The following is a 26,954-nucleotide window of genomic DNA, read 5'->3' on the forward strand; positions in this document are numbered from 1 at the left end:
TTAATGTTGGTTCATTGCAGATTTTGGAAATTTAAATTTCACTGGAGCGTGCGTGTTGTCCAATGATCCCCGGGAACTCTCTCTCCACAACGGATGCCGACTCTATGGCGTGCCTTTCTACCTGTGTTAACCCCTGTTAAAATGGAACAAATTGATATCTGCTTCGCAACATGACAAAATGTAGAAAATAATTTGATTAGCGACATGTGAGTTTACTTTCTTTCCCCTGCTGCTGTGTCTGTCAGATACTGGGCCACATAAAATTATGGTTCTCGTTCATGCAGCTCCAAAGCGAGCGTCTCAATCCATCTATTGAAATTGTGTATCATGGTTTTCAATACAGTCGCCATGGTAGAAATATAAGTACGAAGTGTTTCAGAAAGTAGGTTATTCCATAGACCTCACACGATTCAAAATAATGACGCAAATTTGAACGGACATGAACACCTGAAAACAGCGTAAGCCTTGATCGATTGCAGATACCGTGATTGGAGCTTTCACAAAGCCCTTTCTCTGAGACCAAGAAATAAGACAAAGTCTCGACCGCAGAGGTAAAGTAAGCAAGTATACTTGAAGGCCAAGCAAGTATACAATTAACTTGAAGGCCAAGCTCTCTATCAGAGTTAAACTTTACTTAAATCCACAGAAAATTTAAGGGACAATTAATTCTGAGTTCTGTCTTCCCCCGACCTCCTTATGTTTAACCTTTCATACAATGACGTCATTGAAATAAGAAAATTCACAACGTTACCCTTCATTTTGTTATTTGACTTGTGCTTCCCAATTATTACTTCCGTTGTAAGCATGGTTGTACGCGTTGTCTTCACTGCAACTTGCTGTAGTCATTGTTGATGTGGATTTTATTTATGCTTGTCACATAACTGGCATTATGTGCTGGATTTGCCACGGGTATTCTAAAAGTGCTTAATGGCGTACTCTATTATTGCTGTTGTGAACATGCAGTTATTTAAATCTCAGAGATTTCATTATCGAGGGTGCCTTCAAAGGTTGGGTTCCGGATTTGAACTCTGGCTTAGTGGGAGATCTATAATCGAGCTTTGACAGAGTCAGAAAAAGAACCCTGAACACAATTGGAACTAATTTGGGATAATTGGATAGTGAAGTAATGTCGATATAATCTGCAAATATAAGCTCATCTGCTTTTCTTTTTAAGTTACCTACTTGTTTTTATGAGTAATTTGTAATATCGCAACATTCAGCTATAAGGAACCTAACACTTTTCAGAAATTTGGAAAATACCAAGATCCTATTATCCCAAATCAGTTCCAATAGAGTTCCTGTATAAATTTGCATTTATGAATTTGGACTTCCCATATAAGAAATTCGAGCAATCTCGACCGTTTTGCGACAAGCCAGTAAAAAAAGAGAGTGAGGCACGCGTTTGATTTCGCGGAAGAAAACTGTTTAAAACCCGCTCATGAATTTTGGGTTTCGCTAGTTTAGTTTTTGCTGAGTTATTTAACGTTAAAGTTTGATTAAGAAAGAAAAATACTGTAAAATAACGTTTAAACGGTATATTTCCTTTACTTATTGGTGGGTGTACCCATGCTGAAATATTTTTTATTCTTTTCCTCTAATTATCAAATTTTGTATGTGATGTCTCGGTAAAAACTAATTCAGTGAAACCCAAACTACGAATGGGAGTGTATGTTGAACACTATTGGAACTAATTTGGGATAATTAGATCTTGATATTTTCCAAATTTTTCAAAAGTGTTAGTTGCAAAAAATGAATAAAATTGGTCATTAGGACGTTTGGTCAGTTATACCTGAACGATGGCAGAACACGCCGCAGCATTTAATTTTGTCTTGAGTTTCAAATTCCACGATTGGTCATGCGCAGGGTATACAACAGCCTGAGGGCTATAAACTAACCAGCTTTGCAACGTTGGTTTAGCTACTGTTCCATTCTACCATAAGTAGGGCACGCGAAGCAAGATAGCGAGATTACAGGAGATTATTTGCACTTTAGTGTGTAATACATTCTACCGTCCTCACACTCGTTAACCCTTTGAGCACTAATTTTTTCCCGCCAAAATTTTAGTGCAACATTTTACCAATTTCTATTAATTTTTCTGTCCTTTTTATTATTTTGGACCAAATGGACATCACATTTCATTTGCTACAGTTTTTTTCTCAAAATTTTGGCAAAAATCTGAGAAAAATTGACTGCGGTTTACTTTATAAAGGGGACAAAAATATACTTTGGCGCTCAAAGGGTTAAACGCTCGTCTGTGGACGGCTGCAGAATAGTCTGATATCAGAAAATTTCGACTGTTTGCATACATCAATTTGAAGTCGCAGTATCACGCCTTATCTAAGCCGCTGGTGGGCCATAAAATTTTGGCTGGTGCCTAAGGGAAGGTTTTCAAGAATATATACAAGATATTTTCTCTGAAAATCCTGCACTGAAATGAATTCTGCTCGTCCAGTCAGTCGGTTGTTGTTAGGGCATCAATAAAGATCATAATCTAAAGTTTAGAAGCAAAGTTTTTGTCAGCGGCAAAGTCACATATAAAACAAGGTAAATGTACAATCTGGAGGGAATATACATATTTTAATGAAAATATTGTGGAATGTTACAATTGACAGGTGAAGAAAAAATGTACAAAACGCTGCAGTGAGAAAATTACATCTTAATTTATTATTTAATGACAGAATATTCCTGACATCCTCTGAACCATGATGTGTCACAGTAAGTAGAATAACATAATTATCTTCTCACAGGAAACAAGCACGTTGAGATGCCGAATGTTTCTGAATGATTTCGTTGAACAGATTATTTTTATACGATCTAAAGTACATCACCCGTGTCTGTCAGAGCGGCAATTAATACTGGCACTGCCCTCACCATCAGCCAATTGTTTTATACGATCATTTCCGTAATGACTGAGAAAAGTAATTAAATCTTAATTGTGGATAGCAAAAATACTATATTATTTTATGATGCAATGTAAATTATTGTCACGATCTCAAGCGTAGAAAATATTTGAAGCAATCTCATATCCGTGATAAAAGTAAGAAACAGTCTAGGGCAAGCTGAAAACTACTACCTACCATAATCTGTGGTTGTAAAATGATACAAGTGGCATTTTACCTAAACTTGCAACTCCTTCATAAAATACATACAACTGTAAGGTACATGCGAAACACTGTCGGTAGATTTTGTCCAATCTACACTTGCTGAGGTGAAAAAATAAATAAAATCATCTATTTGTTGTCTTGTGTTGTAGTTGTGTTGTGTTGTGTTGTAGTTATTTTAGGGGGCAAGATAACTTGTTGTAAAAGCCGGGGGGGCAAGATAACTTGTTGGAAAAGCCGTTAATCAAGTCGTTCTTAGGTCTGAAATACTTGCATAGTGACGTGCCGAGGAACCTTTGACTACAATGTTTTTGTGTCAGGTCGGACAAAATGTACCTGCTATGCTTAGCACGGGAACTGACGAATGATATTGTAATAGAATTTGTGCTATGCTTAGCAAGAGCTTTTCTATTCTCATGACCCTGACACAAGGACCTGACATTTTTATTGAAGCGCGTTTGATTTCATGTGCTTAGAAACTGCCAATCACTGTTATTGACTTGCTACTGTAACATACTTAAATACATAAAACGTAAACTTTCAAATGAGGATACGATAAAAGGCAAGGTAGAGTCAAGGATACGACCTACTGTCATGGGGACCGGTATCAACAGAATCTGACCTGTCGTTCCTGTAGGAAGTCAACTGTTCACATGAACTGCATGACCTTTATAATAATTGAAACGAATTTTTTAAGCTTGATCAGATCATGAAATCTTTTTCTCAAGTTTTTATTGCTCATCTTTATTTTGTTGTATGTAGATTACTCTTCGCCATACAAAGTGGTATTTAAAAAAATATTGATAAAGGTACGCTAGAATGCACCTCGGGGACACTCTCAAACTTTTACAATTGCTTTCTGATCTACCACTTGTAGGATTTCATGTTAAAGATCTTGATGTAAGAAAATTTTTCACCATCTTAGTTTTTCGAAAATCGAAAATTTTTCTTTTCCTCCATAGAGTTAACACAGAGATGGCAGCCATTTTGAATTTCAAATATCAGTAAACCTTGTAATTTGTTTCTCTAGTACCAAAATTTGTACATTGAACCCTGATTTTAGTCATGATATAGTATGAAAATGGTTGAAAGATTCCTTGAAGAAAGTTTGAGCAAAAGTTTAAGTCCTTCAATTTCGAGGCGCATACTACCATAGGACTTTAGGAGTGTACAACATATAAAACCTGTGTCACACTGACCGGTATATCTAAAACATCACAAACACAATCATAAGCGTCTGTGATTGACTGTTCCATTCTAAACCATTACTGAACCATTCCTTTGATAACTGTGCCAGGGTCGGAAGTAGAGTGGCTTCCAAAAATGAGTGCAACATGTTTTGTAAACACATGTCCATTTTCCATCCACGCTAGCACTCACTCAGTTCATAAATCAGAAAAATCGTCATCAAACGCAATATTATAAAATAGTTCAACATGCTGCAGATTTTCGAAATCAATATTATTTTTTTAGTTTTACTTATTTCTTTAGTAAAAATTTTCTTTTTTATGTAATGTGATTACCGTATTACGTGATGTAGCTAAAGGTGATCCATGGAAAGACAACGTAGGAGATTTACATAAGGTTCGTATCACCCTATCTGGTGATTAAATATAAAATGGTATGTATGTAACCCTACAACAATGTCGATAAATGTCAAACATCATTAATCGCTGGAGGTTACAATGTTTACGATAAGGTCAAAAATAACTAGTGACAATAACACTATGAAATTACATTATATTAGGATAATCAATTCTAAAACGAATGTATAATTATGTAATGGTGATCGTCACCGAAAACAAACTTTGTTGATGCCTCTCGCGTCCAAAATAATACTTACGGGTAACAGCCACTTTATAATCACATTGACTTTATTGATAACCACTGTGTTGTCTTCTTCATGCCCTACGATTGATTTCAATCAGTGTTTGTTAGAGGTAACACCTGGTTGTCGAACCACGGCGAAACCTGGTACACATTGAATGCTCAGGAAAATTCCGCCACACCTCAACAAGTTGTTTCAATACCTCAAATGGAGGTTTGTACATAGCATTGGCATAGTTTATCGTCCAGCGTTTCACGTTAGATGTTCACATGCCCTGAATAGTACGGTGACAGATGTTGCAATTGGACTCCCATCGTTAAACGGACGTCTCTCTAGCCTTAGTCGATCCTGTTTCGATTTCTTTAGTTTCTTCGTACAAAGTAAATTCCATCGTCGGTACTTCCAAGGCTAGATATTCCTGCATTAAGGTAGAAAGTGTAACATTAATGGTAAGTTGGGAGAAATGTAGGTCATGTCAGGACATATATATATGTTATGAGAAAAATTACCGGGAGATTTTGTCAGGTTATTGCCAAATAACGAATGTAACATTACAATTCATGGTATTTGCAGGGCGGAAATTATATTGGGGGCTAGACATCATGTTTGGGATTACCTTTATCAAAGTGGGGTGTGAAATATTTGCATAATAGCTAAGGAGCCTTGGAAAATTATGAGGGCACGCAAGCCATCAATGTGACCCTGAGAAACCTTTAGATCCCTAGTTACCACAGTTAACTCCGAGCACGTGCTCTCATAGACGTAAGGTTTATTAAAGAAGTTCAAAGACGAGGATCCCTCTCATCATAATGCTTTCGTTGGTCTATCAAGTGGCCGGTTGTTTCCTACGCGTCGGGAAAAAGTGTGTGAATAGGCCAAACCCGGAATTCGAATCGACCACGGTACAAACAAAGCCATGTGTGCAAACGCGCATAGACGTACGTGCATTTCCATACGCGTTAGTACACATGTGGGTTTGTTTGTACCGGCATCACGTGATTATTTGGGCGTACTGAGTCTGTAGAACGCATCGCGTCCTTTTTATTCCGGAGTAGAACCATTATGATAGTATGCGTTCGGCTCCTGATTGAAAACGGACGTTCCTAACCGCGGCCTCCTAAACCGCGGCCTTAAACTGCTGACTCGAGAAACAAACCGAAATGCGTAGTAAAGGATATATTTGCGTAAGTGTACACGCAATAATCCCCACAGTTCACTAGATTCAATACAATGACAAATATAACAACACGAGTCGCTAGGAAATTGCTTTTATGAGCGTTGTTTGCACAATGTGAATGATCATTGTTTGCACAATGTGAATATTGCCTGTTGAGTGGATCACTGCGATGACATTATATCTGATCAGCATGTGTGTGTTTTTTTATAATTAACAGGTGTTTTCCGTACCTTTAGTACTCAAGAAGGGGTAAGCATAATCAAAACTTAGTGACCATGATCGAACGGAAATTAAACGCCAGGAACTGATGATTGTTGATGAAAGTGACACTTAAAAAACTTTCATATCCCTAGTTACCACAGCAGGTGTGAGCTTTCATCCAATAACGCCGTCTTGGAATGCTTGACACATCAATATAATATTATGTAATATGATCTAATAAATTTTGTAATGACGCCTTCTGACGCAGCGAACCTATCTCAAGCGTAAGTAATGGTTACACGCCTAGGCACCTACACTGGAGAGGTGGCCGTCAACTTGAATTCCGGTTCAGAAGAATTAGGTCAACACAAAGCAGTGAGTGAATGGCGGTTCAAGATTTGTCACTTGTTTCCAGTGTTTGTGAAGTAAATCAAAAATTAATCATTAAAAGACCTGGCCCATAGTAGCACCAATCTTACCATGATTGCTGCTACTAGCCACGTCAACAGAACGTTCTAAACACCTCTTAAATGCTGCATGACCAACCGTCCTTCAACTTCGACGAGGTGATTAAAACCATTATCAAAATTATAGGCAGAGTTGTATGGATACCTGATTGGATGCCATTGTAAGCAATACGTCCAGTTGTATTTTCAGGCTGGTAAAGCTTGGTCGGTGTTCCGGTTTGAGTGCCCAGCAACTGCGCATAATGTCATAACTATTCTTTGAGAGAGAGAGAAAATATGTCATAGAAACACAAAAAATTAAGGTAACATGGGCATAAATGCGGACTGTCAGGAAAGTTAAAGCTAGAAAACTAATATGATAAATATTTAGTGGTTGAAGGAACGAGAGACATTTGAAAAAACGAAAAGCCTTGGCTTGATAAAGCACTGTTCTCTCAGGGTAACGTATAACACTGCCAGTTACTAACATATTCGGAGTAGAAGAAGACAAAACGTATATTAATGACAATAGAGGAAAGAAATTTATATAGACAGACAGACAGTCTGTCAGATAAAGGAAGAAATTGGCGTACAGATATATCGGGCCTTGTGAATGAAGAATCCGGTCCACGATAAATAGACACATGGGCGTAGCATGTACACAATGCGATCCTGTAAATCTTATTTCATGAGTCATAGATTAAATCATTACAAATCAGCAATAAATAAGTGTTGTTGTTGTTTTTTCAGGACATAGACTCACACGTCTTGAGGGCATCCACACGGACGGCTCATCCTCTTCCCGGACTTCAAGTACTCAAACATGGTTTCTATGGCTACACTTGGATACGGTGTGCCCCCTAGCGTCATGATTTCCCACATCACCACGCCAAATGACCACACATCGCTCTCTGTCTTGTAGACTCTGTCAAACAATGCCTCAGGGGACATCCATTTGATAGGGACTCGCCCCTGAAACAGTTGTAGTTAAAAGCGGATAATAAAACAACAAAATTCCACGTCACTTATTGTGTAATATTTAATTCAACATTTAGGATTTGACAAATAGCAATCCTTGCACGTTATTGATGATCTTAGATAAAGGTTCCAATTTTTTTTTCTTTTGACAAATGGTCACATTTGAAGTTGTATAAAAAGTGTTTTACTTAGCGATATAAAGCGAACCAAACGCTTTACCCTGTTGTTCATTATTTTACAAAACATGGGGAACACTGCTGGTAGATTTTAACCTTTCTGTGCTTGAGGTACATGAAATAAGATAGCAATGTTTATTTTTTCCCAGTTTTTCATTTTCACATTCCCAAATTTGTCGTTAAACAATGCTAAGGACGATGTAAAAATTGAGGAGGTGAAAAAGCATTACAACAATGGGCTTCATTGATGAACCAGGGATCTAGTAATTGAATTATCTTATTTATCTTGAGACACGACATGACACAAACAACGTACAAGATCATTTTTATCAATTAAATAAAGTCGTCGCTTGGCCATCCTAGAAATGTACATCGGAAAAGGGGGCGTTTTTGTTTATCTCTGTATGTATGCAGTAGATTTATTACATGTTACTTACATGTGAGCTTTTCTTGTAATAGTCTTCATAATGTAAATCTCGCGCTAAACCGAAATCCGCGATTTTCATGGTGTATGCTTCGTCAACTAAAATGTTTCTTGCGGCAAGATCCCTGTGCACACACTGCAAGAAATAATTACATTGGAAAGTTACATTTATTAAGTATTAGTGAGACACGGCGGAATAATATATAAAACGTTATTTGTGACGTATAACTCCAGTATTGTTCTCCATGATTGCACATAATACGTTCTTACTGATTTTATTGATACAACACGAACGAAATTCTAACCACTAAACATCTTATGCGATGATAACCTTTATCATCAAACTAATTTTATGAATGGATTCGACTCTTTGACCTTATCAAAAAGTCAGTGGTTTGGTTCTCAAAAAGAAATTAAACGAAACCTGCTCCTCCTAACTGCCACAGTCACAATATAATGTCACGTGTATCGTTGGGGAGACTTCGGACCCAGAATATAAAGCAACAGATACATGGAACACTTTTCCACGTTGTACCTTAACTGAATAACAAATAAAGGTTACCCTGCATATCTACAACAAGGGTGACTGATCCAAAAACCGTCTTCAGGTAATGGTCTCATACAAAGCAGTCCCCTTCTAGCTCATTAAGATTTTCCACTTAAATGAGTGAAAATCTGCATATACTATTCTCTCCAGAAGACTTTATGACAATTAACGTAAATGCTGTCTTTCCTCATACTTCAACGTCTCTGGGTAAGAACGCTGCTATTATGAGTCGGAAACAGTGGGTGTATTAAGGGCAGCACCCAACCAAGGATTGTCAAAGCAGGTTGAAGCTGAAAAGACAGGGTAAAGATGCCGAATCTTTATCTCCTGCCAATAACTTAAGGTAGTATGCGCCTCGAAAGTGAATGACTTAAACTTTTGCTCAAACTTTCTTCAAGGAATCTTTCGAAATCAAGAATAAAAATGTGAGGTCAGCGTGCAAATTTTGGTATCAGAGAAACAAATTAGCCAAGATATACCGACATTTGAAATTCAAAAAGGCCACCATCCCTGTAATAACTCTATGGAGAAAAATAAAATATTCGATTTTGGAAAAACTAAAAGTTGAAAAAAAAATTCTTACTCCCAGGGTTTTAAAATGAGTCTCAACAAAAGGGTGGATAAGAAAAGAATTGGAAAAGTTTTAGAGTTCAAATATCTGTCCCTAAGGCGCGTTCTACCTTAAGTAGCTGTAAAAACAGTACCTAACGATTACTTGAAGACCAAAAGGCAAACGATTACTTCAAGACCAGAAAGCAAACTCAATGAAGTTATACATTGGCAATCTATTTTATACCATACGTATCGAACTTCAAAATGTCATCACTGCTAAATATCCTACCTTGCGATTGGCTAGAAATTCCATTCCCTTTGCAGTTTGGTATGCAAATGAAACAAGGTCTTTATGGGTCAATTGTTTTAAGCTACACTGCGTCACGTTCTCATAGTATTCTCTGCACCTTCGTAAGCGTAGAAAGTCACGCAGGTTTCCATTGATGGCGTACTCAAATATCAACAACAGCGGCTCTAGGAGAGTTATTTGACAAAATAAGCAAGCGCTAGGTTATTTTGTTCGACTGTAATACGTTTATACTTCACATTGACATATAGTAGATGTGATCAATGGTCAAATGTTGCAATTGGCAAGTGAAAAGTCGTTTGTATAAACATAATTGTTTATTTGTCTACTTCTTCCATTTTTTAAAACTTCTGATAATTAAACTACGCACGGGTGTTGTGTGCATGGTCTCTTGTTATCTGCTTACAAAATAGTCACCTAAGGAATGAGAGGGGGAAATGACGTCAAAGATGTTCAAACCATTTATGACATACCTTCAGCCGAACAACATCCAAGTAGGCTAACAACATTGCAGTGTTTATCAAATGTCTTGATGTAGTCCATTTCTGCAATCAGGGCCTTTCTGTCTGCTTCGCTAGAATGATCTAAATCAAACACACATTGACTGAAATAAATGAATGTCCAATATACCAGGCTTGGTGACAAAGATTTTGGGTGTTTTCATTATACGATTTTACGCATGTAAATTTCGCTAATTCTATTACATACATTAACACGACGTAATATGAACATTGACCCATAAAACATTTAATACCGTGAGGAACTTGAATAGTGAACACTCTAAATTGACCACGTCAAAGAAATAAGAAATAAGGCGAGAAATGGACTAGTTTTAATTGGTTTGACTAGTAATTATATGATCAAAACACCGAATGAAAGCATTCAAACGCACCTACTAATGCATTTTCAAAGCGGCCTGTAAATTTTGCCAGGCTGATAACAAAAAAAAAACATGAACAAGAAAGGTTCATTATTGTGCCCATTGGAAATATTTCGAACCTACTGAAACTTTTATAAGGGTCTTCTCTAACCAGCTACCATGACCTCGTTGACAATCCTTAATAGTGGATATCGACAAGACCAAATCAACCGGCAGTGTCTTACTTGAAATGCGGAAATATTTCTGTTGTTACTTTTAAATCATATATATTCTTATGTAAACCTCGTATAGGCTGTAAAATCCCCCTTTTAGAAGAGCATAAGCAATGGCTATAAAATGGAAGATAACGTCAATTGGCGTGTTTGTATTCTAGGCTTGAAGGATACAACATCTTAATGGGTTACCTTTTAGCATTTTCACTGCAACGGTAGTCGTTTCTTCACCGGGTACAATTTTGCAAGCTTCTCCCTTCACAACTCGACCAAAGGCCCCTTCTCCCAAGACATCTCCAAGTTCCAATCTGTAATGTAACACATTTTATTGAAAATTCAGCCAATAAATGTCGACTAGAATTGCGCACTTTGGAATTCTCTTCGAGTTTCTCACTGTTTCATGTGGGCTGTCTTTTGATCTAGATTTTTTAACTGCATTTCCGCTTTTGAGTGCTCTTTTATCATGACTTGAACGATTTAATAGTACAAGTAACAAAATACGACGGAGCGCATTTCGAAATAATGACACGTGCATAAATATTCGGACAGATTTCCTCATGTATTCACGTCCCGTTTTACAGAATGTATACTGATCTAATCACTGTCACAAGGTTTTATCAACTACGTATAGTTCAGTATTAAATTGTAAGTTACATCACAGCTATTACAAGTACAATTACTTACACTTATGAATTTAAAATGACAATCTAGGAACTGATACAATAATCAGGTGCACGTATTTCGGTATTTTTGTAATCAACAATGTGTTCTTTAACTAGAAAAAATCTAATTTGTATCACAATATTATATCAAGTGTCTGTATAATTTTAATACAAAAGGTAATATTTGATGATCAACGTAAACCGCACGCACGCATACATTCAGATAAAAAAATCCGCGAGAAACCAACCTGCTGCGAGGAAATTCCCATTTATCGTCGATTAAGTCTTTAGGCAAACCTTTCCCGTAATCGTGAAAGCGTGGCACTTTATACCCTTGATAGGATAGCGGTCGATGGGAAATCTGTAAAACACGTGTGATAATATTTCCTATCAATAATATTGCAAGGAAAACACCAATTGATTACAACTTATTGCCAAACCAATGAAGGTCTTTACTGATATTAAATTTCTGCTACTCTTATTGTTGACTGTGGATCATCGGTCAATATGAATTCGATTCCAATCCGCTCTAAGACTACAGACTACAGACTGCTGTTTGGAATTCTTTGTGATTATATTTCATGCCGGATAGATGTTCTCGCTGGGAGATGGTTTGATATTTCCATTGACATATTTTGACACTGTCTACCGGTGAACATTGGCTTAAAAACTAAGAATTCTTTTTTTAAAGTTTATAACGACATCCCTGCAAGAAGCCGCATATCGACCAGCAGACAGGAAGATACAAAACTATGCTGAACCAAGTAGTCTAAGAGATTTAGAATACATTAAATGATGTAAAGTAGGCAAAGCGAAAACTATGAACTCACGTAGTAACCGTTGCATTGTGCCCGTAGAGACATTGATCTAAAGAAACCCAGTGGTCGACGAGCTCATTATCAATAGCTGGGTCTTCAACTATTGCATAAACGTATTCCCTGGCATAAATGCCGTTTGTACACATACTCAACTCAAAAGACAGTATAGCAAAAAAAAAAATTGCATGCTCTGCGTTAGTTTTGCCGTGTAAATTTTGCGGCTGAAAGTACACTTTGTTGGCTAGAATGAATGGATGCGACCAAAGCTAAAGTCACCAATGGATCGCTTGCTCTCATTGTCAGCGATTAAGTTGCATTTATATAGTAGGGGCTACCCTACGAATATATACTAATATATATCATCAACAACTACTTTTGGACTTACATTGATTAGGTGCATAAAAATCATTCCTGTACATTGCTTGAATCAATAATATCATGTTAAGGTCCAAGAATTAGCGAGTGAGTTACACGATCCTAATTAATAGCTTTGTAGGTACATGTTAAGAGGTAATATCATAGCATTCAATTTTATATCACAGTCAAAAGTAGACCCCATAGTGTGTCATAAAATTCATATGGAGCTTCTCAGACTATTTGTCATGCCTTTCCGTTTGAAAGGGGACGGGACTAAAATACATAGTTACCAATCTGTAGAATTGTGACGACGATCCGGCAAATCTCGCTGCTTGCGAAGCTCTCTTTTTCTTTTTTCTGTAGCGGCACTTCCTTAGGACATAGGCAGCCAGTGTAACGACAATGAGTACGCTCAGGACGGGAAGAAGAACTGACTTAATCCGATTTGGAGCTCTGGGTTCTGCAGAAAGAAGCAAACAAAGACTTAGAGCTCTTCTTTAATGCATTTTTAAACTTTAAATTGCTTACCTAGGCTTGTCACCCGTATTCATCTTAATTGTTATCTTACCACGCTTTCTATATGTTTGAAAATGGTTAATAGTTTCGATTTACATTGTGCCGGATAAGTATTTATATAAAATTCAAACATTTTTACATTTCATGTAATCCCGCATCTGCAACTGTGTTTGCTTAAACACTGTGTCAACATCACTGTAGAGCTAGCGCTGTCGTTACTTATGCCGCTGAGCAGCCATTAACACTGTGATTGTTATGTATACCTAGCACTGTGAATAACACTAAGGAGAAGACAATGTGTGAATACTTAGTGTTACTTAAAACTGAACAAAGCCTTACTTTTGGACAAAATGCACACTCTCAACTTATGAAGCTACAGTCTTTACTCCTACCTATCATATAGAGTATATATCGGTAGACGCAGAGAAATTGTTTTCAAGGTCTATACGAATGATAAACTGCTTTTTTATACAAATCGAACTAATCTGCTTCACTTGTATGACAATGATGTGATTGTTTGATTTAAATACTTCTGCCTAACGATTTTATAAGATATTCTACTCTGTTCAGTTACTAAGCCTTGGTTTTCGACTACTAGTATTTAGAAGAATAAGATGAAGCATACTAAGAGAAAGTGCAACAGCCGCTAAGAAGCTACTCTGTTCAATCTAAAACAATACCTGTAAGCACGATTGGAACTAATTTGGGATAATTGGATGGTGAAGTATTGTTTCTTCAATCTACAAATGTAAGCTCATCTGCTTTTCTTTTTAAGTTATACACTTGTTTTTATGAGTAATTCCTAATATTCAGCTACAGGGCACCTAACATTTTTTTTTGAAATTTGAAAAGTGTGAAAAGCCAATTATCCAAAATTAGTTCCAATCGTGTTTGTATAATCTAGCCCGTGTGATTAATACTGTGTTGAAACAAAAACAACATTACTCTGTATGATTTTGTACCTGAAACTTACCCGGTGCAACTTGCAGTTCAACGACATTTGTGTCTACCACTGACAACCAACCGCTGCTGAAATCTGAACCCTTCTCATTGACGGAAAAGCATGAGTACAAACCGCTATCATCAAAACTGACGTCATAGAGCTTTAAGCGGGAATCTCCCTGAATAGATAAAAAAAAGTGTACTTTGTTAAAACAAAAGCATATTGTCTTAATTTTCAAGTTCCTTGGTTGAAAAGCAAAGTTTTTCTTGCGCTCAGGAAACTATACAAATAGTTGGTTTACCATTCTTTTACGATCTCACTTAAGTCGACGTATTAACCCAAGATGTTTTGCACGTACATCAAGTTTTATCTGCTGCACGGTTCCCGATTTCGAGAAATTATATCTAGAGGCGTTTTTCCTTCATAAGAAACTTACTATAGTAATGTATTGTGAACAAATTTGCCCTCGCTTTACCATTTGAAAATTTCCATTTCTGTCATTCAATTTTTACTCTCCCCCATATCCACAAGGAAACCCCAATCATAATCTCCCCGATCCCTGCTGCTCTCTCTTTGCTGAATCATGTTGTGCTCCAACGGAACATCTCTAAAAGAGATTCGCACTCTCTGCGGTTCATTTTTTTCATTTTACCTGCTGAACAAACGATTGATTTTCCCAGTCCGCCAATAAGAAAAGAATCAATTAAATGAAAGAGACAGAAAAAAGACGGGGAGAGGGACAGACAGACAGGCGGGCAGCAGACAGACAGACAGGCAGACAGAATGACCGCTAGCGCTGTCACTTAGACTGCAGGAACCTCTCCATAATGACCACATTTCTGGAAATGGTAGAGTGTTATATGACAGCATGAAATTATGAGTAAACTTGAAATTCATAATATGCTTAGACTGACCTCATAAACGACTTGCATGGTATTAGGTTGGAAAAGATGGTCAATGAAGGCGACGATGTTTACCGACGCATCGGAAGGTAGCTGATTCTAAATAAATAAACAAGATATTATTTGTTATCGAAATATAATGTGAGTTACATTAGAGACACGTGAGGTTTCCAAACACAGTCATGGATAAGATTCTTAACACGACACACTGCCAGTACATACCTCTACATCAAAACATATCATTTATGATACGCAAAAGGTGTCCGGGTTATCCCAGCCCTAACTTTGCTTCAATTTTGTTTTCTTTTATATGAATTTGCTGTTAGCAGTTGGCAAGCGATCCTTTCGAGAGAATTCCACAATAGAGAAAACGGATGACGGTCATCCAATACAATCTAACCTTCAATTTCTTCATATTTGCCTCCGCGTTTTCAGAATCGTTATGTTTGATCCAGCTTGTGTATGGTGTAGGCTTGCTGTCTATACGGCATTCCATGGTCACGTTAGCCCCAGGGGAAACAGTTTGGTTGTACGGAAACCGTGTATCGAAGACAGGTTTTGATGCTGCAGGACACAAAAAACAACAACCATTACGATAGTATAAGCGCTTACGCCGCCAATATTCATTGGATGGCAAATGGTCGTGTATATTGCAAAATTTCCATAAAATATGTAACCTGAATTAGAATAATGATATTTTTTTTCATTTAGTGAAACCATCAATCATTATAGAGTTGTCTATTTTCAACAGAAAGTTCAAAATTTTATTTATTCTTTTGTTCATTCTCCCGTCCTTCTTCCATCTTTTAAGGGTCATACGTGTCAAATGAATCTAACAGATATACAGTACAGTAGATGCGATGATCCATCATGAAATACGATATGGATATCTTGTTATATTATGCAAGCCATTCTGTTAACGAGTATAATGATGCACGACTCTCAAGCATGCTGTGCATATTTGATATGTACGTTACGACTTAAAGTTGTGATGAATTATATTCTACTCAATTTTAATATGATTTTACTTCGTTACATGCTCATATCTTGACGAGCTGATAACGTTTTGGTTAGGAGTATGGGCATTTTGAAAATGTATCGGCCCTCTGAACGACATGAAGTCCGTTAGGGTAAGGCGGCCGATGGGATGAAATCAATGGGAGGTACTGGTAAATGTTTTTTTGCACCAGCATAAGGAAATCATTTGATCTTTTTTCCCGTGTTCTGACACTATTGCGTAAACTTACTTACATCATCTGATATCGTGTTCAGGAGATTTAGCAAGACAATGTTTTAGATGCCAATGAGTTCTTGCATGTTTTCAACTTGATCGTCCACATTTTCTGAAATTTGCATAAGGTGTTTGATTTCTAGCTTACTTGAGACCATCGTTGCGTTTTGAAACCTGTCGGTTACCCAGGACGTGATATACTATTGTACATTATGCGACTGCAGGGGTCGACCAAATTTCTATACCGTCAACATATGGGTCTGAATGGAGTCAGACGTTACCATTTCTCTCTACATACTTGACGACTTTCTCGGTCTCTGTCAGCTACTAAAATCACTGTTGCCTGAATACACAAGTTGTCGGGCCTTCCCAATAGGAACAAAAACAATTTATCCTTCTTACGTCGACGTTGTACATCTGCTCTCGGGCCAAGACGCTTGTACAACAATATTTTATGTATACTCCTCGGCATGTAGACATGGAGTGACGTCATCGCAGGCTGCCTAATCAGAGGTATAATTCCGCTAATTTTTGGAGTACAAGTATTTGATGACGTAGCAGAAGAGAAACATGCCAAGACATTATATTCTGAACACATACATAGATCAATTGATTTCTCATTTGTAGCGACATCGGACAAGCGACCTATCAGGAGACAATTAGCATATTTCGCGAGAATAATCATCGACCGAAGCGACGTAGAACCACATATTTTTGTCGGGGAATGACAAACCTTGATTGTGCATGCGATAAAATAACTTTACCGTATCTTACAAACTAAGGAATCACAGTAAACCGACGATGAAACATTCCTTAGGTGGGAAATCTTCTAGCAGCAGCGACCCAAACTCAACAAGAAAATTAAAAGTAAACACTTCACACTCTCGACAGTTGTAATTAAGAGAGGAGAAACGTCGTACCTAACGAAATGTATGCCCTCCCAGATTGTCGGCATCTTTTTACCTGAAGTTCAATCTGTTTTTTCTTTGGCTTTTTTGTATTGTACATAAAAATTACTAGTTCTATATCGCACATCACGCTAACATTTGAAATACTCTACATAGGTGCAAAACCTTCAGGTCCGTAAAATCTATATTTTTATCGACATATCAATGAAAACCCAGATTCGAATTGAATTTTCAGGATTAACAAATAATGTCCTCTGTTTATTGTATAAAGCTAAATTGAAAATCTAAATTCTAGGAGTTTCATCGTGTTTTAGAGATTCGACTTATCACGTGCGGTTTATGAACAGAACAAAATAGTGAAAATTAAAGGTAGTATGCGCCACGAACCCGAAAGACTTAAAACATTTGCAAAATTAATGCTTTCCTCGACACGAATTTCAGCTAATGTCGTTCAATGTCAAAAATAATCGGGAGTCACCTTGCAAATTTGGTACTATTGAAACAAATTATACAAAATTTACCAATGTCTGTAATTCAATATGACTGCCATTTATTTTCTAGTATTTAAGTTTCGATTTTCAAAACAAGTCATTGTAAACTTTCCTTTTTCTCGATAGGCTCAAAAATAAGTCCCCACAAGTTACTGACTCAAGAGATGTGATAATGTTTTTAGAGTCGGTTAATCTGCCCATACTGCACATTCTACCTTTAGGAACATGAAGCTGAAAGAATCAACGATACTTACGTGTTTCCTGGACTATCAGATAGAAGGTGAAGCTAATGTTGCATTTACCGCTGCCAACAATGCACGTGTAATAGGCTTTGTCATCTTTAACGATACTCTTCAGCTCGAGTTTGTCATCTTCTATGAGAGGCTGTACGACATATAGTAAATGTAAAACAGATACGGATACAGAAAATAGTATGTGAATAACGTTTGTTTAGCGGGAACGTTTGTCGAAAAAATAAAACTTTTGCCACATTATTCTCGAAGCACATGCGAATGTATTTCATACATTTGGAGGAGGGTGTGGGAAATTCGAAAACTTGATAATTAATTACACAACAAATACAAAAAAAATCATTTTACAATATTTTACAAACATTTTAAAATTTTCCTGTAAAGAGAAAGGCATTTTTGTCCAATATTTGTCGCCATACTATCGAATAAAACAAAAAATGTATTGCAAATATTTAAATTTCATTTCACGATTTCGCCAAGTGAGCAAAACCAAATATGCATGTGCAACCATGTAATGTATTATTTTTTAGTTATATCAGAATAAAAACCATATGACTTTGTATGCACGCATGCATGACACATACATACAATACATACATACATACATACATACATACATACATACATACATACATACATTTCTGTTAAAATGATGCCATGATTTTTTAAATGTATATGGATTCGTTTAAATACTTTGGACAACTACCATACGCTCTACTCAGTGATGATTTGGACCAGTGTTTAACTCACCGGATGATTACCAAATCTGGAGATATCTTTTAACGGCGTTCCTTTTCTTTTTTCTCTCCTTTTCCATGTGTAGGTCAATGGACTATCACCCTTGGCTGGACAAGCCATAACAAATTTGTCCATGACATGTACAACTTCAACCCGTGTTCCTCCTGGTAACATGGAACCGTCTGTGAAGTGCAAGTTTTCACAATTGCTATCGTCACCTTGTTCTTGATGTGACACCGGATTTACAACGAAATCACCTGTAAAACGCAAATAGGATGACGTCAAATGTGAACTAGAAAAAGATGAAGTGTACTTATTATGAATGCTATCGCTAGTGTATGCAAAGCGTCAGATAGGGCAAAATGGCGAGGATTCTTCAAGTCTTGAACCATACTGACAAGGGTTTATACAAAAGTGCTGGCATGGCATCGTTATGCCGAATTTTACAGTAAATTTCAAAATAGCTTGGAAGTACAGTGTGCATGGGTGATTAGAAAAACGTTTCTGGCAATAGAAAATAACGCTCACTGCATTCATAAGGGGCCATCGATAATAAAAGCTGACGCACGACAAACGTAATTCTTTCGTTTAGGGGGAGGGGGTAAAAGCTCATTTCGTTTTATGTGCGTCAAATCGCAAAAGGATTTTCGTCTATTGTTTTCTGAACCATGACCACTTGCGTTTGTGGGAAAAAATGCGGAGCTGAATTTACTTCATTATTTTGGAGTTCAAAAAAATGTTAAACATGGTACAATAGAAACACTCACAATTTTATTTTCGAATTGAAATTGATACACTTATTTGTACAGAGCTGCTCGGTGCTGTGACACGTGCAGTAAGCGTTGCGGTCAACCGACATTTTGAGCATGCGTCACACACGTGAGAGAGCAAAACCATGCTTCATAGCATAGCTATGAATTCAAAGAAAATTAATGTACAACTGCGGGGACAAACTACCCTATTTGGAACCATGTTCCAAGTACAAGTCGCCAGGTCTACTCTAAACATTCAGGTGACTATGAATGATTTGTTAATGCATACTGGTACAACCATACCGGTAGTCAAGGGAGAACAAAGGCAGCAGTTTTGAGGGAAGCCCAGGATGCGTGGAAAATGACATTCCAAAATGACGCATACAGTGGAGGTTTATTAATTAATGTGTACATCCGGTATTTTTTCATGGGCGTGCGTATCAGAGAGGTTTCTGTGGATTTGTCAGAAACGGCATCATAATACGAAATTGATGTCGCATAAGAACTTTCGTTTTGAGGGGGGAGAGAGGGGGTTTCAAGTAAAACGAATGAATTACGTTTCTTGTGCGTCAGCTTTTATTATCGACGGTCCCTAACAAATATTCTCCTTTGATAGATTTTGCAACAATTTAACCCAATATGACGTCCACTGTTCTCACATACAGAGCACGTTCAGTGTAGGAAAAACCAATCATTGTACCGACTAGTACACACTGCACCGAAAAAACCTACCGTCAGCGTTCTGTGCAGTTTCGCTGACGGAAAATGTAATATACGAATTGTAAGAATGTTAAAGCAGTCAGTGTAAATATAATTTTTTCCAGTGTGAACGTGGCAACACTGACGATGTTGACTGTGGTCAATGAACAATGAACGTCGTATTTGGTTAAAATGTTGCAAAATCTATCGAATGAGAACGTTTATAATGAATGCAGGTGGCGTTACTTTTTATCGCAAGAAACGTTTTCCTTATTACCCAAGCACGTTTAATTCCAAGCTATTTTGATATATACTGTAAGCAAAACAAATTTTGCATGTCTTTTTATCAGTTCTGCAATTATACTCCTGACAAAACCTCTAGAGGGTCGTTGTCACCAGCCTCATATTCATACTTTTTTCTCTCAGCGGGATCCTCGTATGACTAGTTTCCATCATAAAATCGATGTAATGAAAACAGATTGCTACAGCATATTGAAATGTTATCTTTGAAATTTATTAACTGAGGATGTGAAGTAAAGTTTCGGCATATTTCACATTTGTGTGGCCTACTAGTATCCTGCACTTTTTATGGGCTCTGAAGGCTTGCTTTGCGGGTGACAACGATCCTTTTGCAGAATAGGCCACGATCCTTTATTGGTCACCGCATGTTTACATTTGACTGTAAACTGTAAAAATTTCCAGTAGCGAAAGATCCGCCAATAACCAACTTAACCTATTTCATGGTGCTTGATATTTTTATTATAGTGATCAGGAGACCCTGCCTTGCTGGCAACACGCAGCGTTGTTGTGACACCAGCTTCAAGGCCAAAGAAACCCAGTTTTGAGCATAAGCAATCAAATTTTTTTTCGTATAATGATATAAAAACGTTTGTTTCCCTAGTTCTAGAACAAACAAACTTGCTCTTTCTTAGATTTCATCTGCTTTCGTGATTTTACCTGCTTAAATTATCCCTTAAAAGACAAGAATTGTAACTTTTGATATTATTTTGTTTTGCTCTGTAAATGGAAGTATGCTTCTATTAGTCTTCCTCAAGAATGTTGAAATTGTACGAAGAACTAACGTTGTCATTACAACGTATCATGAACATTAAGCAATGTTTCAATTGCTGTAAATCTAGTTCGCGGTAAATTTCAGGTGCCAACAATAACATTGGAATTTCTATACAGGTAGGCTCGATAGGCTATGTTAGCAAATGAAACAATGTCATTTTGACGTGATTTCTGGAGTAGAACTAATTAAAGAAAATGCATTTTACAAACACAACACGAGCAGTGCTTGGAAGTTACACTTAATGGGTTTCAACATTCTCACTCACCGGGTGTGCTAGATTCATTGAGTTTCTTTACTGTAAGCCAGGCACTGCTGAAGTCATAACTGTATGAACTGACTGCAAGACAGCTATACAGTCCCGAATTTTCAAATGTGACATTGTTCAACGTCATCTCAAGGCTATCCTGAAAAAAAATGGGGGTTTGTAACCCGTGTTTAATGGTAAGGTGGTAACTCTTATAGGTAGTATGCGTATCGATAATGAAAGACAATCTTTTACTAGAACATTGCTCAAAGAAATACGTCAATTATTCTGTTTCAAAATCAAAATTAGCAGTGACATCATAGTGCAAGTATTAGAGTCAGAGAATAATTCAATAAATTCTTTATCTGATTCAAATTTACTTAACATTTACGGACTGCTCAAAGTACAAATAACCGCAATGCCTCTATTCACGGTATAGTATAACATTGGGGTTAAATGTTCAATATAAACATCAATTAGACGGTGAAAAATCCATTTAGAGCTCAAAAATGAGCCCTCACAGATGATAAACGAGAAAAAAGTAAAGCAAAAGATGAAATTTCTGTTGCTGAACAATCTGTTCATTACTAACTACAAAAAATGTCGATTCGAACATTCCTAGCGATGTGTTTCAGGGTGTATCTCAGTCAAAGGATAACGAATTCTATTTTCGAGTTTAATTTTTGTACAGTAAATAGTAAATCGGTGGTTTCGATTTAAGAATACGTTTGTTAAATAATCGGTTCATCATTAACTACTGAAAAATGTCGATTCTAGCTATTAAAGCGACTCCTGAACGTTCTTGGCTGTGTGTTTCAGAGTATGCCACGTCACAATCAACGCATTAAACATTCCTTCCCCATGTGATAAGATAACAAACTCTTCTTTCGAGTTTAAAATTTTGACAGTGGATAATAAATCAGTAGCCTAAATGTAAAATGACGTTTACCGTACTGGCAATTATCAGATTAATATGTCCCGCTTATTACTGGCGAAACCAGAGCTACAGGCAAACCCTACTTCATGCCTTCCTTTAAGGTCGAATTCTAGCAAATTGGCTATAGAGAGGGTCATGTACAGGTTATGTTTGACGTTCACTGCCCTATATGATCTGACATTCCTTGAGCTTGAACAAGACCACATATTTACTTAACAATTTTTTCGAGCCACCAAATCAATATTCGCAATAATGCAGGTAAGTAGAACATTAATATAGTTGGTTACTATATTGCAATGGATACACACGTCAACATTTATAACGTTGAATGATTGTATACTCTGAAACAAAATGCACTGTATTCCTACCAGCTTCTTTCATTTTTGTGTTTCACACATGTAAATAATCCATTTTTCACATCATGAATGAACACATTCGTAACACCCCATTTTATTATATTGAAATGGTGTTACTTAAATCACTAAGGACACGTTCAAATTAAAAGGCAACATGCAAATTTTCAATCAATCTACAGAAGCACGTATCCAGTTTAAAAATTCATTACATTTATACTAACCTCATTAATGTAGGTGACGCCCTTTTCACGGTAACCAAGATGACTATTTTCTAGGTGATTATCCCGTTTCCAAGGAAACAATTCCTGACAATGAAATATTATGAAATTGTATTTGTGTATGTTTCAATCTCTGAAGTCACTTTAAGTCACACAGAAATCCTAACATTTCGATTACAAAGTTAGTAGATGCCAAAGAACACGAGTGGAGCTAATTTTGGATAATTGGATCTCAATATTTTTTCAAATTTCTCAAACGTGCTGGGAACCCAATGGCCCTATAGCTGAATGTTGAAAAACAACAGTAATTATAAACCGTAACTACCTTACCATCATCCATCCAATTATCCTAAATTGGTTCAAATCGATTTAATGTCAAAACTTATTGACAAAAATCGACAAAAGAACGGCCTGCGCTTGTTGATGGTATCTGATTATAAAATGTGACCATTTCTATTTTTCAAAGAAGTGATGTTTTCGATGGAATTGTTTTTGTTGAACCCCAAGGTTCATACTACATTTCAGAGTCAACGTCACATTTCTACATTCATAGAGAAACATAGATAGAGTGGAAACGGGTATTGTTTAAGGCGTGAAGCGGTTACGTAACCCATTCATGTTCGCCTCGCCTCAGGTTGCTCTCGCCTCTCTTTTCCGAAGAGTGCCGACCATGAATCCTTCGGTAATTTTCGGATTTTCGCCAATCGTTAAGCGAAAGTATGTTCGGCAAAGTTTGTGTTGTTGTTGTCGTGTGGTGCTGAGCAGAAATGACGTGTTGGGGAAAACGTAAGTGTTTTGAGCTTCAGAAAAGTGAGTTTCACTGTTTTAAAAATTCCTCTCATATTTTTATGAATATATAATGAGTGTGTTTGAACCAAATTTGAAAGTCTTTTATCGATACTGTCTGGTTTTACTCAATGGTTTACGGTCAGTCATACCGTCTTTTACACGTGCGTCAAGGAAGGACATGTTTATTAAACTGCTGGCGTGTTATGTTTTGATTGGCGTGAAGCAGTGTTTCTGGCCTGAGAGCTCACAAAGTAACTATGGTTGCTACGCGACTGGCAGTACGATGCCATCTCGTCGTATTTTTCGCATAATCTCGTGTAATTATCAACCACAATGCAAACAAAGCCTCCAAATAGTTTAACACCTTTGAAGCTCATTTTAATATAAAAATGACGACCATGGAACAAAAGGCATGCAGGTGTTACCACTCTGTCTATGTTTCTCTGTGTCTACATTAATAAAGATGCTTCGATATGTTTAGTTGCTTGAAACCTCGATATCCGAGCGTTTCATTAACTCACAATCTGTCATTATTGGGTTTTTTTCCACCTTTACTAATAAATAACCAAGAGCAAAGTATGACGCTTTTTGAGACGTCATTCGACTACGCAATCGCAGATCAATTCACAAAGAATCTTCACGCTTGACGTCAAACCCCGATGATAGATCGATGTAATTTTACACACGTAACATTTTATTGTTCATCATAGTTTCCATCGAGTGATGATGAAACAAAAAAAAACACAAAAAATCTCACAAACCTTCAGTAAGGGCAACAAATATACAGTTCACAGTGGCTGTTGTATAACAGCAATCGACGAGTAGCTTTTGTTGGCATATATCGCCCAAACAGTATTTTCTCTGACAGTTATTCGGAAAATCTTGGTCACATTTCAAATCGTCACTAGTTTATTTGCTCGTTGGCACGTAACACCCGATTTCCCGTCGAAAATTAATTTGCTTTTATCGTTTGATAATCTATGTTCCTTTGTTGTTTATTTTTGTTTAGATTTGTCGATACACAAAGCTTTCAAATGTACCTTTCACGATAGACCCTCGAGAAAAACTCGAGGGTCTATGCTTTCACTGGGCAGAAAATCAACGCAATGTTATTCATTATATTTCCGTCTGTGTACTACAATATTTCCTTAATCGCGTAAATCATTATTGCAATGTTTCCACTCAGAATTCAAGGCTTTACTTCAAAAGTAATAACGATATTACTCTTCCAAAATGTGTCCATAAGGGTTATCAGCACTTGATAAATCTTGACCCTTTTCAGTCGCTTGTGTTTGCGCAATTGCTCGACCGAATATGAACTCTCGCGAGATATCTTGCTGTGTTTCAAAACGTGAAAACATTTATTTCGCTGCTGAATTATTTTCATACATTTTCCATAACAGAAGACGTAAAGTAAGCCTTTGCATAATTCCGTCAATCTTCTACTTTAATACTTAATTAAGAATATTGTAAAATCGTGAGTGTTTGCTAACATCTGAGGGCAATCCCCTTCAGTTTGTACTGTTTCCGTCTGATAAACGCGATATAGTTAGAACGGAATTTTCTGCTCACTCATACGTTACATTAATAGTTATACCGAGGGCCGAACACTTGACAGTTTTCGATACAAGATGACAATCAGAAGCCTCTGAGCTGCCATCTATGAAGACTACATCGATCGTCGAATGCAATGACTGCTAGCAATCCCGTTAATCGGAATTGATTTTACTGAACGTTAGTTGTCTTACGCGCAAGAGTAAAGTTACTCAATTATCGTCTGCAAAATAGACATGTGTGCTGTTTATTTTTTTTATTTTGCTCTTGAGTGAGAGTTATCACGATATGTTCGAAGTGTTGTAAATAACCTGTATTTGTAGAGCACTGGATTTGCTATCTATATACCATACTTTGTGAAGCGCAAGCAGTTATAGCTGTTGATGCTTTTTTCGCTAGAATGTTTGTCATAATTTCTACTACATTTTCTTGTTCAACTACCAAAAGAGTGAACATACACAGAGTTGGGTTTATAATCTCGGTCTACAATTTTTTTTTATTTAATATTCAGCAGGGATTCATGGCCTGAGTAACAATCTAAATGCAAACGATAACTGCATTATACACGACATGTGGACACGCTTAATAATTAGTGCATTTTGTTTTGAGGAGAAGAACAAGAGATTGCAATTTATATACAAAACAAAAATAGTGAAATTATCATCAAAAGTTACAGGGACTGGTTCTTCCAATTGTATCTTTCTTTGTTACTTTATGTATCGGTGTTAAATTCACTCGGTAAGTCTTCAGCCGCTAAAACTGCACTTTTATTTTGTCGTCAAGGTAAAAAAGAAAATCAGTGTTTATCAGAAAAAAATTCAGTTTTACTTAATTCACGTGATTTCGGATTTACATTTTTATTCTTATAACTATGGAAACTATATTAGTTCTTATCTTGCTCATAGCATTATTGTTTTATTTCAAATTTAATACACTTTTACCTACTATATGGACGCACGCGGATTGACAGATTTCGAAAATTGTCATCGCGTAGCGTTTACCAACGAGTGTCCCTTATACTCAGAATTCAATTTTGTGTTTAGATAGATGTGGCGTTAACGGTTCAGTTGTTACCCTTTTCATTCGGCGAATAACAATCGTTTGGACAAAGAATGATTATTCTCAACAACAGATGGTCAAAAGAGATAGCCATTACGAAGAGAAATTTTTCATTTGAAATTCTTGCAATGGCAATTTATGATAATATATTAAACCTCGTAATTGGTAGTTATGTTAAGAATATTTTATAATTTTATTTCTGTAATATGAAGTTACGATGATTCTTGTCAACTTCAAAAGTGATTTTTACGGCTATGGGAGTATTAGGCTTGTAGAAAAAATTACCCTGTGAACGAAAAGAACCTTGGACCCAGGGGGCTCTAACTGATTTGGCTTTGCTTGAACGTAGTCCTGGACCATAACTCGACCCCTAGGTTAATGGTACATGAGAAGAATCCTCCATTACGTCTACTCCTCTCAGGAGTTGTCAATCTTACCTCCGGTTGCTCCAAGCTGAATTCTGCATCTGCAAGTTTTATCCAATACAGTTTTTGGGATGATTCATTCGTCAGCAAGCGGCACTCAAAAGTAATGTTCGATCCTAAAACTGCTGTTTGGTTTTCCGGATAACTTTTATCAAGTATCGGTCTGAGCTCTGCTGATTCATGAAACATAAATTATGTTAGTT

The 26,954-nt window shown here is 36.9% G+C and overlaps 1 protein-coding gene across 5 annotated transcripts in view; it reads right to left on the minus strand.

Annotated features, from left to right (window-relative positions):
- Positions 1 to 2,551: 2,551 nt before the first annotated feature.
- Positions 2,552 to 26,954, minus strand: part of LOC139117658 (fibroblast growth factor receptor 2-like) — a 63,755-nt gene continuing 39,352 nt past the window's right edge. For 2 of the 5 annotated variants that reach the window (XM_070680923.1, XM_070680910.1), the window contains exons 5-21: positions 26,764 to 26,921; positions 22,928 to 23,011; positions 21,435 to 21,573; positions 18,659 to 18,903; positions 17,912 to 18,041; positions 15,428 to 15,591; positions 15,040 to 15,126; positions 14,156 to 14,303; positions 12,957 to 13,126; positions 11,740 to 11,852; positions 11,022 to 11,137; positions 10,211 to 10,321; positions 9,720 to 9,904; positions 8,345 to 8,467; positions 7,517 to 7,725; positions 6,920 to 7,025; positions 2,552 to 5,347 (exon numbers count right to left, since the gene is read on the minus strand). In XM_070680923.1, the coding sequence (XP_070537024.1) occupies positions 5,246 to 5,347; positions 6,920 to 7,025; positions 7,517 to 7,725; positions 8,345 to 8,467; positions 9,720 to 9,904; positions 10,211 to 10,321; positions 11,022 to 11,137; positions 11,740 to 11,852; positions 12,957 to 13,126; positions 14,156 to 14,303; positions 15,040 to 15,126; positions 15,428 to 15,591; positions 17,912 to 18,041; positions 18,659 to 18,903; positions 21,435 to 21,573; positions 22,928 to 23,011; positions 26,764 to 26,921 (2,390 nt within the window). In that variant the 3' untranslated portion in view covers positions 2,552 to 5,245. Of the gene's footprint in view, positions 5,348 to 6,919; positions 7,031 to 7,516; positions 7,726 to 8,344; positions 8,468 to 9,719; positions 9,905 to 10,210; positions 10,322 to 11,021; positions 11,138 to 11,739; positions 11,853 to 12,956; positions 13,127 to 14,155; positions 14,304 to 15,039; positions 15,127 to 15,427; positions 15,592 to 17,911; positions 18,042 to 18,658; positions 18,904 to 21,434; positions 21,574 to 22,927; positions 23,012 to 26,763; positions 26,925 to 26,954 lie in introns of all 5 variants that reach the window. The other 3 variants (XM_070680916.1, XM_070680902.1, XM_070680932.1) reach the window with 2 other exon arrangements.

Source organism: Ptychodera flava, chromosome 2, assembly GCF_041260155.1.
Source record: "Ptychodera flava strain L36383 chromosome 2, AS_Pfla_20210202, whole genome shotgun sequence".
Classification (NCBI taxonomy): Eukaryota; Metazoa; Hemichordata; class Enteropneusta; family Ptychoderidae; genus Ptychodera; species Ptychodera flava.